The 13,336-nt window shown below is 43.9% G+C and overlaps 1 protein-coding gene across 1 annotated transcript in view; it reads right to left on the bottom strand.

Annotated features, from left to right (window-relative positions):
- The window catches only part of FLT1 (fms related receptor tyrosine kinase 1), a 151,445-nt gene that overhangs the window by 10,073 nt on the left and 128,036 nt on the right, over positions 1-13,336 (bottom strand). Inside the window, exons 18-20 of the mRNA XM_060234740.1 lie at positions 9,542-9,646; positions 7,103-7,216; positions 5,264-5,352 (exon numbers count right to left, since the gene is read on the bottom strand). Of these exons, the coding sequence (XP_060090723.1) occupies positions 5,264-5,352; positions 7,103-7,216; positions 9,542-9,646 (308 nt within the window). The remainder of the gene's footprint in view (positions 1-5,263; positions 5,353-7,102; positions 7,217-9,541; positions 9,647-13,336) is intronic.

The raw sequence follows: 13,336 nt of genomic DNA, 5'->3' as shown, positions 1-13,336 counted from the left end.
AAAGTGAGTGTTTACCATATCGAAATCAACAGGACTTGCTTTGGCTCACTTGTGCCACTAGATTTTTATGTGGCTCCATTCAACAATGCAAAAAATGTTCCAGTAGTTTAATAGCTTCTTTCCATTAACCAATGATCACCTCTGTGGAACAGTTATTTTCTTCTATATGATCCAGGCAATTGAGTAAAGCTGCAGAATGTTAACAGCAAAGGTAGTCTCTCAGGCCCTTTCTCTCAACTCCAGCTTGCTAGACAATTTCTCTGGGGGTGGGATCCTAAAATAGACATACAAAGCTATTCCCTCAAGATCAGTACTGTCTACTCTCACCGGCAGTGGCATTCCAGAGGTTATGTTCATGACTTCTGACCTGATCCTTAAACTTTGGCATCTTCTGCATGCAAAGCAGATGCTCTACCATGGGCCCATCAAACAATGATAATGAACAAAGCCATATGAAAGTGTTCTACAAATCCCACACACAATATTTTGGTCTTTCAATGTTATCAATTCCTGAAGGCCCTGGAAAGGTAGAGATAAAACCTCAGGACTATAAAGCAATTAAAAACGATTACTGATGGCTACAAAACCATGTTGTATACAGTGATGATGAGGCAGGGATAGGATTACAAATGGATACAAAATATGTAAAAGAAAACATATTTAATAACATCTCAGAGAAAATGGACTTGGAAGAAAATGCTAGCATAAATGGCTTCTTTCTTACATCCACCTAATATGGGTGGGTCTAAGATCATTTCCTATTGGTCAAGGGTGGCTAGGTGTGTTGATAGAGGGGTCATATGGCCATTCTTGGGCATTAAAAAAATAGCTCAGCCACAAGGAGACCTTTAAACAAAGTACGTGACTGTAAGGTACAAATTCAGCACTAATAACAACAATTTATTAATACATATAAATAATTATTGTATGAACAAACAATATGTGATTCACTCAATAAAAATTCAAAGATTCCCTACCTCAAGCATGATACATCGAGTATAGTTGATTTCACTTATTTTTTTCTATGTAAATCAATGTTATTATTTTTGCAATATATTGAGAAATATACCTCTATCAAACACCAAAAATAATCAGCCAATACATTACAAAATTCCCCCCCCCCCTCACCTCTAATTGATGACCTCAGCCGGTATTTAAAATATATTAAAAAAAAAAAACAATCTAAAGGTAAAAATTACAATTATAGAATCTTCACTAAAAATTACCATTTTCTTAACACAAGGATAAAAATAATATTTTATCCTCTACTTGATTCTTATTCATCTAGCTTACATATTAAATCAAATATCAATAATCACAGTTTCCCTCTTCCCATTAAAAGTTCAATTAATGTTATCAAAAACCATAAATGACTCTTCACTTTCCATTGTTTCTCCACATAGTTTTGAAATTTCTCCCAGTCTTCTTTGAATTTCTCTAAGTTACATTCTTTTAAGATTCTAGTAAGTTTGTCCATTTCACTCCAGTTTAGTAGTTTTAAGACCTGGTCCCATTTCTCTGGTATTTTTTCTTGCTTCCACATTTGTGCATACAATGTCCTCGCAGCTGAAAGCAAATACCACAACAATGTCCTGTCTCGCTTTGGAAAGCTTTCCATTTGTAATCCCACCAGAAAGACCTCTGGTGCTGTCTTAATATTATAGCCCAAGATTTTCGAAAACTCTTGTTGAATCATAAGCCAAAATTGTTTCGCCTTTTTGCAAGTCCACCACATATGATAGAAAGAACCTTCATGTTTTTTACACTTCCAACACCTATCTGAAGCTTGATTGTTCATTTTTGATAGTTTTTTAGGTGTCATATACCACCTATACAGCATTTTCAAACAGTTCTCTTTTATATTATAGCACGTCGATATTTTCATAGAGTTCTTCCACAGGTGTTCCCACGTCTCCATTTGTATTTCTTTGTTAAAATTTATTGCCCATTTTATCATTTGAGGTTTCACCACCTCCTCTTCTGGAGACCATTTCAATAACAGCTTATAAATTCTTGAAATCAGTTTTTCATTTTCACCCAACAGCATTTTTTCCATTTCTGTTTGTTCATGCCTTGTACCTGTATTTCTGATGTCATTCTCTACTAGGCTTTTAATTTGTTGCAATTGAAACCAATTAAATTTATCCTGCAAATCTTCGGCTGGTTTCATTTCCACTTTGCCTCCATGAATCTTTAGCAGTTGTTTATATGATACACATTTTTCTTCCTGTGGATCTGGAGATAACTTTATAACTTCTTTTGGCACAATCCAAAGTGGTTTTCTCGGATCACCATATTTATTATATTTTTTCCCAAGTATTCAACAAGTTCCTCCTTATATAATGGTGTGAGAAAAATCCGTCCATCTTCTCCTTCCCATAATACATATAAGCATGCCAACCAAAAATATTTCCATGGCCTTCTAATGCCAATAATTTTCTGTTAAGCAAACTTATCCAGTCCTTAATCCATACCAAACAAACTGCATCATGATATAACCTTAAATCAGGTAACTGGAAGCCACCTCTTTCTTTTGCATCTGTCAGAATTTTCATTTTAATTCTTGGTTTTTTACCCACCCATACAAATTCTGAAATCTTTCTTTGCCAAAGATTAAATTGTTTCTTATCTCTCACTATTGGAATAGTTTGAAAAAGAAACATAATTCTTGGTAGAACATTCATTTCTACCAAATGGGAGAGAACAATAAAGCAGTGCCAATTCAGTTCACAACTCCATATCTGAAACAGGAGTTATGGACTGGATTTATTACTGCCTTACTCGTCTGATTTGAATATGGAGTTGTGAAATGATTTTGTACCCTACAGCTATGTACTTTGTTTACAGGTCATACTTTGGTACTCCCAGTGGAGGAATGTAACAGGCAGAAGTTCAGTGATGCCATAGTGGGTGGTGCTGGAGAAAGGATATCTGGTGACACATGATGCCACATAAGGTAACTTAAAAGGAAGCAGGGCTAGTCAGGCATCATTTGGTGATAGCGAGATGGGGTGGTGCTAGACACATGAGGAAGGGGTGTGGCTAAATACAAACCACCTAATTAATATATGAGGTGTACCTATAATTTCCAAGTGATGTAGAAGGGGGAGTCTGGCTTACATCATTTCTGGGTGTGGCCTAATTGTCAAATTGCTCAATTAATATGCAAGGCATAATCATCTTTCCCAAGTACCCCTGGCTTCCTGGGAGTGTGGTGTAATATGCAAATTGCCTAATTTATATGCAAGTTTTTCCTGGGGGAGTGGCCTGGTCATGCCACTTCCAGTAACACACAGCATGTCTGATTACGTGGCATGGCTTGTGACCTACTAATGGCACTTCTGATGCCACAGGGGGTATGGCCTAATATGCAGATTACCTTATTAATAAGCAAGGTGTGCCCTTTTGACTTATTTCCAGTAAAGCACTCTTAGGATTGCAGCCCTTATCCTATGGAAGTTATGGCTTTTGCTTCAGAGGCAGTCATCTCAATATTGCACTCATGTAAGAATGGGGTTGCTATGAAAAGGAAGCCCTGACCCAGACAGCCTAGGCTAGCCTGATTTCATCAAATCTTGGTAGCTAAGTAGGGCTGAACTTGGTCAGTATTTGGATGGGAGAACAAGGAATTCAAAGGTCACTACACAGAGGCAAGCAATTGAACACCCCCTCCGAATGTCTCCTACCTTTAAAACCCTACAGGGTTGCTATAAGTTGAGTGCAACCTCACAACAGAGGAAAAAAAGAGGAAGACAATGGCAAACTACCATTGTTCCTCTCTTGTCTTGAACACCCCATGGTTGGGGTCACCATGAGTTGGTTGAGACTTGACAAAATATTCTTTCATTTAACAGTTTGGGAAGAGAAATTCTAAATCCAACTGCACTTCAACTTGGTGCCAATATGATATACTTGTACTTGTGTTTCTAAGGTGACCCTCTTCAAATCTCATGCAACTTGTACAAAATCTTGCATTGCTACAGAATACTCTCCCAAACTGCTGCATTGGACTAACAACTTGGATGTTTTCCTGCATCTCTACAGCAAGATTTGCTGCACGGATCTCTGAATACTTGCTGTGCGTTCCTAAAATTAATTTCCTGTGAGTAGGCTTCCCAACCCTCCCGCCCTGGCGGGGGACCCCAGGTTTTCCAGCCTCTTCCCCCGCTCCCCCAAAAAATGGAAGCGGGGGGAGGGGGGAAATGGCTGCACCGTGAGGCTCCCGAACCGGTGTTGGAGCCTGGTGCCAGGAGAGGCTTTGCCACGTCGGGCGAGGCGTGCCTGGGGGTCCGCACTGCTGCTGCTTCTCCAGACTTCAGTGCTGCAGCACCCGCACTGCCTCTGGGGGAAGGCTAAGCGAGAAGCACAGCGCCACCTCTCCGCGCCCTCCTTGCGCCGCGCCGAGACTCTCGCAGGAGCGTGTGCCTGAGCCCGGCAGCGCCAATCCCGAGCGGCCCCGGGCGGGAGATGGAGGAGGGAGTCCCAAGAGCGGTGCTGCCGCCTGGGCCGGCGCGAGGTTGCTGCTCCCTTGGGCGGCTCTGCTGCGCGGCAGCTGCTTCTGGAGAGAAGCGCTGGGCCGAGAAACCACACGCAGCTGACTGGGCCTCAGGCCGCTCCCTGCTCTCTGCGGGTGGGGGTCGCCCCTGGAAGGCTCTTTGGAGCAAAGCTGCTCCAGGAACAGTAGGGCTGTGCACGGGGAGGCGGGCGCATGCTCCGTGTGGCGCGTCGCATCCTGGGACATGTCGGCGGTGCTTGGGGTGACGGTGCTGCTGTCGGCCGGCATTCACATCCAGCAGAGCCGTCTCAGAGAGGCAAGTGGAGGCCCCTGCCCCATTCGCAGGAAGGTGCCAGCGGAGGCCAAGCCGCATCCCACCCCCCACTCCCGTCACGAGTGCAGGGTCGACGGAGGTTGGAGTTCAATTATGCCCGTCACAGCCTTCATCTTGGCTCCACCCCCAAAGTCCCCAGATATTTCTTGAATTGGACTTGGCAACCCTACCTGGGAGTAAGCCCCATACAGTAAGCCGCCCTGAGCCTGCTTCGGCGAGGAGGGTGGGGTATAAATAAAAGATTATTATTATTATTATTATTATACTTTAGGATTCCAAGGATTCCATTACCATTAGACTTTAGGATTATTATTAGACTTAGGATTTGATCCCTTGATTACAATTTTGTCTTGCTCAGCAAGGCAAAACGCAAGAGACATCGCTCATTAACAAGAAGGTAGAATGGAAACAAAGGGAGCATTTGAAACTCTTACCTTGTTTGCAGAGAAAAAATTCCTTTTGCTCTTCAAGTAGCTTGATAAATTCCCATATTTGCAATATTCAACAATCACCATTAGTGGCCCTGTAATAAGGGCGATACAATTTTAGTGAAGATTTGGTTTCAGTGCACCCTTTCTATTACCTTAATTTCACGTTTCAAGGCTAAGCCATAATTTAAATAATTTAGAATATCATTTATTTTAAAGAAATCCATGTTGTTTTCACTTTATCTCAGCCCTGGTCTTTGTTTCCCCTTTTCTTTCCTGACAATTGGTAGGGAGGTTTGATCCAAGTTAGATTTCAGGCCTATGATTCCCACTTGCAGAATAGGGCAGGATATAAATTGAAAAATTAAAAAATTAAATTAAATCAAATGGTATTTACAACTTACCCCACCAAGTAAAAATTAAGATGAAGGAACTATCATAGTTAACCACAATGATATCAAAGTTTTATGGGCAAGTGCAGTAATGTCAATAGCCTATCTTACAAGCTATTTGTTTCAAAGGGAGGTAATTTTACATTTTCTACGTATTTATTTATTTTATACCCCATGTATTTCTTCATTGGAAACATGGTTGCCAACCTTCAGGTGAGATCTGGAGTTATCTTAGAATTATAACTAATCTCCAGATTACAAACATTAGTTCCCCTGTGGAAAATGGTAGCTTCAAAGGACAATCTTTATAGTATGCCATAGATTCTAAATGAAATCCCTCCCCAAATGATTATTTGATCAATTTATTAAAACCTTTATATCCTGCCTGCTTCCATGGTTCAAGGCAGCATACAGTAACATTTAAAACATCCTGGGCTTAAAACTCAAAACAAAGTAGCAAGCACCAGATCTTTCCCCACTCACACCCTTAAACGATGCCTGCTGTTAACACCCCCTCAAAAGCCCTGGCAAATAGACAGGTCTTGCAGTAACTCCTGAAGATCTCCAAGGAGGGTGTGCCTCTCACCTTTTCAGGGAGCCCATTCCACAGAGACAGAGTCACGATGGAAAAGGACTGAGCTCTGGTTGAAGCCAAATGGGCCACCTTGGGTGGTGAGAGAGCGAACAGATGGCTGCCTAATGCCTATGGTTAGCGTACAGAGACATATTGTGTATGTGAAGGCATGCCTGGACATGTTGGGTGTAAGCTCCTGCCTGGCTCATTGGAGCTATAGGACTGAGTTTGAGGTGCATCACAATAGTCTGAAAGGATCCAAAGATCTGCCAATGAGGATGCATATTCTAATGAAGGATCCAAAAAGTGCAATCACAAATGAGTTTCTGCTTCTTGGAGGCTGGGTTTCTCCTGCTCCAACTGTATATATTGCCATATGTTCTGGGACTTAGCAGTAGTTTGTAATCACTTAGTAGAGATGCTGAATTACTAATAAAGAGCTTTAATTACTATGCAAGAGCCTCCTTATGCATCGAACTCAGTATTCAATAGACATATGGAAGCAGAGTCTCCCATCCACAGGCGCTGCCTTCAGATCTTCAAGAATGTCTTAAGCCAGAGCTGGAAACACTAATGGAGACCCAAAGTACCCTATAGCATTCTCCCCTCTTCCATCTCATCCTCACAACAAACCTATGGGGTAGATTAGGCTGAATTTGGTTACTGTGAAGTAGATTAGGTGTATAACAGGCCCAAGGTCTCCCAGTGAGTTTCAATGGCAAAGTGCAGATTTGAATCTGGGTCTTCAAGATCCTAGTCAGCCACTCTATTCACTCCACTGCCCCAACTTTCAGTCTAGTTATGTAAATATAGTTCAGCTGAGCACAGCATTGAGAACCAAGTTCCAGCCAATGAGAGCACAGAGTTTAATCTGGGTACCTCCACTCTTTGTGCAAGCTCCAAGCAGATTCACAACATTAAGATGATGACCAATATGGATCAGGATCTTCAGTTCAGTCATCAGAGCTTTATACTCACTGGCTGTGGCTCCTTCTGCAAGGTCAAGAGAAAGCAAATGTATATCACCGCCCAACGTTGCCGACATGCCAACATCACTTCCAGGTGATGCAGACACGTTGCATGTGACATCAGTGTTTGGGAGAAATGGGGGGCGGGATTCCCTCCTGCTGTTCAGCTGGCTGGCACCAGGCAAGAGCTCACAAAACCGGGGGGATTGCCCACCACCACTGGACAATTGGCAACCCTAGACCTTCTGCATGCCAAGCAGATGCTCTGTCAACTAAGCCACAGCCTCCTCTCCAATGATACCATCCTATGATATTCTGCTGACTCTTCAGGCCAAATCCTTTTGTGTCTTGTAACCCTGGCAGCTGGATGTTCTGTCTGCTGATACCTTCAAATCCCTTCTTTCTCTCTGCATCCTAGACTTGCAAGCATTTGACTCTTGGAGTGATGACATTAGTATCTCAAAGATCTTCTCTGCATATTTATCTAGAAATTGCTCATATTTTCATTGGCTTGATGTCTGATCCTGACTGGAATTCTAAACTTCCTATGGATCTGGGAATGTGGGTGGTTTCTTGTATACAAATGGGACCAGCAGTGTCTCTCAACACTAGAGCTGAGTCCAGCTAGTCACCTCTGCACAGGAAGGCCTGCAAACAGTTTTCAGTGCTATACACAATAAATGATCTGGGGTTGGATCCAAAACATCACTTTCTGCAGGCAGAAAGTACTTCTGTCTGTTAAAAGAGAGGTGATGATTTTCACTGATTATTAGAGCTGCCAGATCTGAGTTGAGAAATTCTTGGAAGTTTGTGGGGAGGGACCTCAGCAGGGAAAAATGCCACTGAGTCCACCTCCCAAAGCAACTATTTTTCCTCAGAGGAACTGATCTCTGTAGTCTGGAGATCAGTTGTAATTCATGGGATATCTCTAGGCCTCACTCGGAGGTGGGCAACCCTATTGATTATACCCATCTACTGCAGATGCCCACAGTGGCCCACTTCAATCCCAAGACTGAGGTTCCTTGTCCTTCAGGAAACAGTATTTTGGGAAATTCAGCCAGCTGCAGCAGGCAGAGGGAGAACTCTTCTTGATTAGCAGAGCTGTGCTAAAGGCACCTGGGAGTCCAATCCACAAGAGAGTCAATTTGGTGTAGTGGTTAAGTGTGCAGACTCTGACCTGGGAGAATTGGGTTTGATTCCCCACTCCTCCACTTGCACCTGCTGGAATGGCCTTGGGTTAGCCATAACTATAGCAGGAGTTGTCCTTGAAAGGTCAGCTGCTGTGAGAGCCCTCTCAGCCCCACCCACCTCACAGGGTGTCTGTTGTGGGGGAAGAAGATATAGGACATTGTAAGCCGCTCTGAGTCTCTGATTCAGAGAGGAAGGCAGGGTATAAATCTGCACTCTTCTTGTGTCAGATAAGTTCTTATAGACTTGCACCACCACTGAACAGGGGGAGCTGGAGTTCTTTTATAGATGAATGGCACCTTATTTGTTATTTCCTGTACAGAATCACGCCAAGAGGTGTTGAGCTCCACCAACATCTCCCTGTGTTACACTAGCTAGGCTTCAGCTGAATGCTGCCCAGTGCCAAGTAAGCCCAAAGTTCTTATGTTACATGCATTCTGAGTCATTTTTAAAATGCATGCAAATTTATTATTTTAGAAAATTTGTATGCCACCTCTCCAGAACCCACTCAAGGAAGCTCACAACTAAAAAACCCCAACAACAACAACAAGTAAATAAAAACAAGGCAAGTGAAATAAAAATAAAAACAATTAAAAACTCAAGACAATATAACATGTTAATAAAAGCATGCCAGGGTATAAAAGCAGAATAAAACAAACAGAGCAGCCTAGAATGATACTGATAAAACAGTCCTCAGGCTCAGAGCACACCACAGATTTTTCAAAATGGATCCCTTTAGTTAGAAGCTTGTGTAAGAGAAATATTTCAGCCTGGTCCCTAAGAGAAAATATGGTAGTTCCCAGGTGATCCTAGGGCTAGCAAGCTTCAGGTGGGGCCTGGAGATTTCCCAGAATTACTCCAAACTACAGCTATTGGTTAGTTCCCTTGGAGGAAATAGCTGCTGTGGGCAGTGGACTCCACCGCATTACATCCCAGCTGACCTTCCTCCCTAAGCTCTGCCCCCAAATCTCCAGGAATTTCCCAGGCTGGAGTTGGCAGACCGAGGGGCTCCTCAGGGGAGAAGGCATTCCAAAGGCTCTATTTACAGAGTTATTAAAAAAGACAGATTTGCTGCAGACACTGGACAGCTGAAAAATGGGTCTCCCCCCACCACATACACTCTGGACATAATAAAGTCAGACAGAAGCAGGATGTACCCTACCTTTCAACATCTTCACAGCCACGACTTTGTATCTGGGTGACATTTTAATTCCAAAAGCGGCTGCTTGTACCACTTTTCCAAAAGCTCCTTGCCCAAGCGTCTTTCCTACATCAAAAAGAAACCAGTTTTTTTAAATAAAAAAATCCATGTTAACGTATTAATTATGTTTTAAAAATCTCTCTAGTTACAGTGTGCCAGAATTGTAATACTAGTCAGAGGATCCTTGAATTTACTTAAATATTACACATTCACACACACACACGTGCACACCCTCTACTGTTGCATTGTTCTCATATCTTGTCCTATAGCGGTGGATCGATAAGAACAAGAATCAATACCAAATACGTAATCAATATATATGGCTTTAGCAATGCTAGAAATATATAAAAGTGCTTGCGAGAAATAATCTTCTATAAGCAGTCTGTAGCAAGGAGTGTTAGCTTGCAGAGAAAAAGGGAACTGTGAAGGGTCATTGACCTTTCTAAACCACAGGGTGAAAGCGGTAGAAAGAAGCCTAAAAGGAACCACGGCAGGTGCTGGAAATGGAGCAAGAAGATGTATGGGTGTGGGTGAAATATTTCTAGAAAAGGGAACAAGGGACAAATAGGAGCCCTAACAAAGGGCCAGGGAGCTGGTAAACTGGCACAAGAGGGGCTCCAAGAGGGGCCCAGAGAGCTGAAAAACAACCCGAAATATGGTTGAAGTACGTAGGCGTCCTCCCAGGAGTTGAGGTGGAGACGCCCTATAAAAGAGGGCACGCAGCTGTAGGCATTTGCTCAGACCCTCGGGTCTGGAGCCCGTGTGTAGAGCGCTTATGCACGTTAAATAAAGAAGCTGTTTTCCTGATTCCTCGTTTCCGCGGCCTCCGTTATTGATCCGGCAGAAATTGGTAATGTATAAATAGGGTTTCCCTGCAACAGTCCCACCAATTACTCTCAAAGAACTTGGGTCCCAAGCTTTCTTTTCCCAAGAAGAACATTTATGTTTTTAAAGGCATTCTGTTATTACATAAAACATTTTTACTATTAGCATGCCAGAGGGTCTCAGAAGGATAATCTGTGGTGAGTCCTTGACAAAACTGCTGAGGAAGAGCAAATTCTTAATAATTTTTTTTGAATGCCCTGTATCCCACCAGTGGTGCACTTACTACCTGTTGAGAACCACTGCTCTCAGCCATTAACAGCAGAAATGAAATCTCAAGCAATCAAACACAACATTATGAAAGTCTGAAGGCAAACTGAGGGGGCACATGGTTGGGAAAGTGGGTGGGTGGATGTCATAGGGTCACCAACTGCTAGGGTTGCCAAGTCCAATTCAAGAAATATCTGGGGACTTTGGGGGTGGACCCAGGAGCAAGGTTGTGACAAGCATAATTGAACTCTAAAGGGAAATTCTGGCCATCACATTTAAAGTGACCACACACCTTTTAAATGCCTTCCCTCCACTGGATGGGGCACCTTCTTTTGGGGCTCATAGAATTGGACCCCCTGGTCCAATATTTTTGAAACTTAGAGGGTGTTTTGAGGAGAGGCACTGGATGCTATGCTACAAATTTGGTACCTCTACCTCAAAAAGCAGCTCCCACAGAGCCCCAGATACCCACAGATGAATTCACCATTATACCCTATGGGAATCGGTCTCTATAGGAAATGATTGAGTTATCAGTAGACATTTCCCTCCTCCTCCCCTGCTTTCTGTTAACCCTGAAGCAGGGGAGGGTCTCCAAACTGGAGGATCCCCTGCCCCTACCTGAGGATTGGCAACCCTACCACCTGCAAGTTATAATGTTCTTGGAGATTTGGGGGTAGAGCCTGGGGAGAGCAGGGTTCATGAAGAAAAGGGACCTCAGCATGCCATAGAGTCCACTCACCCAAGTAGCCATTTCCTCCAAGGGAACTGATCTCTGCCAACAGGAGATCAGTTATAAAAGCGGGAGATCTCCAGGCCCCACATGGAGGCTGGCAACCCTAATGCTTGTAGCTTTTCCTGTACCTTTTAAAAGTTGTAACAGTAAAATTGTCATAGACCTTGGCAAGTGCAGATTCTTATTCAAGGTACATTCTGATTTCATTTGAACTAACATCCCTATTCCAAATATACTGGGTAAACCCCAGCAATGCCTTTCATGGTTGCCTGAAACCATGTTAAGCATTAAGAGATCAATAAAACAAAATTTAAACCCATAGATTAATTGGTGCTACAAATATAACATGTAGAGGGCATTACAGTAGTCTAACCTCGAGGTGACCGTTGCATGGATCACTGTTGCCAGGTCATCGCGCTCCAGGAAGGGAGCCAACTGCCTTGCCCGTCTCAGATGAGAAAAGGTGGATTTAGCAGTGGCTGCTATCTGGGCCTCCATTGACAAGGAAGGCTCCAGTAGTACCCCCAGGCTCTTGACCCTGCGCACTGTTTTCAGTGGCGCACCATCAAAGACCAGTAGGGGAATTTCCCTTCCTAGACTGCCACAGTCCAGGCACAGGACCTCTGTCTTAAGGGTGGATTCAGCTTCAACCCACTCAGCCTGAGCCAGCTTGCAACGCCCAGTCCAGATTTTCTGGGACATTGCCAGGCCAGTCGTCCATCAGTAGATAGATCTGGGTGTCATCAGCGTACTGATGGCAACCCAACCCATAACTCCAGGCAATCTGGGCAAGGGGGCGCATGTAGATGTTAAACAACATCGAAGAGAGCACTGGCCCGAGGTACCCCACAATTAAGTGAGTATCTCTGGGACAGCTCTCCCCCAATCGCCACTCTTTGTCCCCGACCATCCAGGAAAGAGGAAAGCCATTGTAAGGCCAGCCCCTGAATCCCTGCGTCAGCAAGACGGCAGGTCAGTAACCGGTGGTCAACCGTTTCAAATGCAGCCGATAGGTCTAACAACAACAGTATTGCCGAATCGCCTCGATCCAGGTGCCACTGGAGATAATTCATGAGGGTGACAAGTACTGTCTCCATCCCATGGCCTAGGTGGAAGCCGGACTGGTATGGATCTAAGACGGAAGTGTCATCCAGGAAACTCTGCAGTTGTAGCACCACTGCCCTCTCAGTGATTTTACCTAAAAAGAGTAAATTTGAGACCGGCCGATAATGTGCCAATTCGGTCGGGTCTGATGTAATCTTTTTTAGGAGGAGGTGGACCACTACCTCTTTAAGAGGCATTGGAAAAAGACCCTCCAAGAGGGATCTATTTGCGATGTCCCGTATAGGACACCTAAGCTCCCTCTGGCAAGCTTTAATTAGCCAGGAGGAACATGGGTCCAAATTGCAAGTTGTAGGGCGTACAGTAGAGAGAATTCTGTCAACTTCCTCCAGGCTGAGTGTATCAAAGTGATCCAAGGTAGAACCTGAAGACAGGCACAGAGCCTCGAGTTCACTTACTGTATCCAATATGGCGGGGAGGTCGTGGCAGAGCGACCTGATCTTGTCTGCAAAAAATTCCGCAAACGCCTCACAGCCTATCTCTAATTCCTTAGCATTTGGCCTGCCTTGCAGCAGTGTTGTCAGGTTCCGAATCATCCTAAACAACTGCGCCGGGCACGAATTTGCAGACGTAATCTTAGCCGCAAAGTAAGTCTTCTTTGTGGCTTTGACTGCCATCTCATAGGACCTCATAAACTCTCTATAAGATGTTCTAGTCGCTTCGTCTCGAGTATGCCGCCATTGCCTCTCTAACCGTCTGAGTCCTCATTTCAGCTGTCACAGCTCCAGCATGTACCACGGGGCCAGCTTAGCATGAGGGTGCCAAGGTGCAATCTCATCAATGGCTCTGGGGAGCCGGCCATGCCAGGA

This window comes from Heteronotia binoei, chromosome 3 (genome assembly GCF_032191835.1).
Source record: "Heteronotia binoei isolate CCM8104 ecotype False Entrance Well chromosome 3, APGP_CSIRO_Hbin_v1, whole genome shotgun sequence".
In the NCBI taxonomy this organism is placed as follows: domain Eukaryota; kingdom Metazoa; phylum Chordata; class Lepidosauria; order Squamata; family Gekkonidae; genus Heteronotia; species Heteronotia binoei.
Note: the sequence above shows the minus strand (reverse complement) of the source record. Positions and strands in the feature narration are given on the sequence as shown.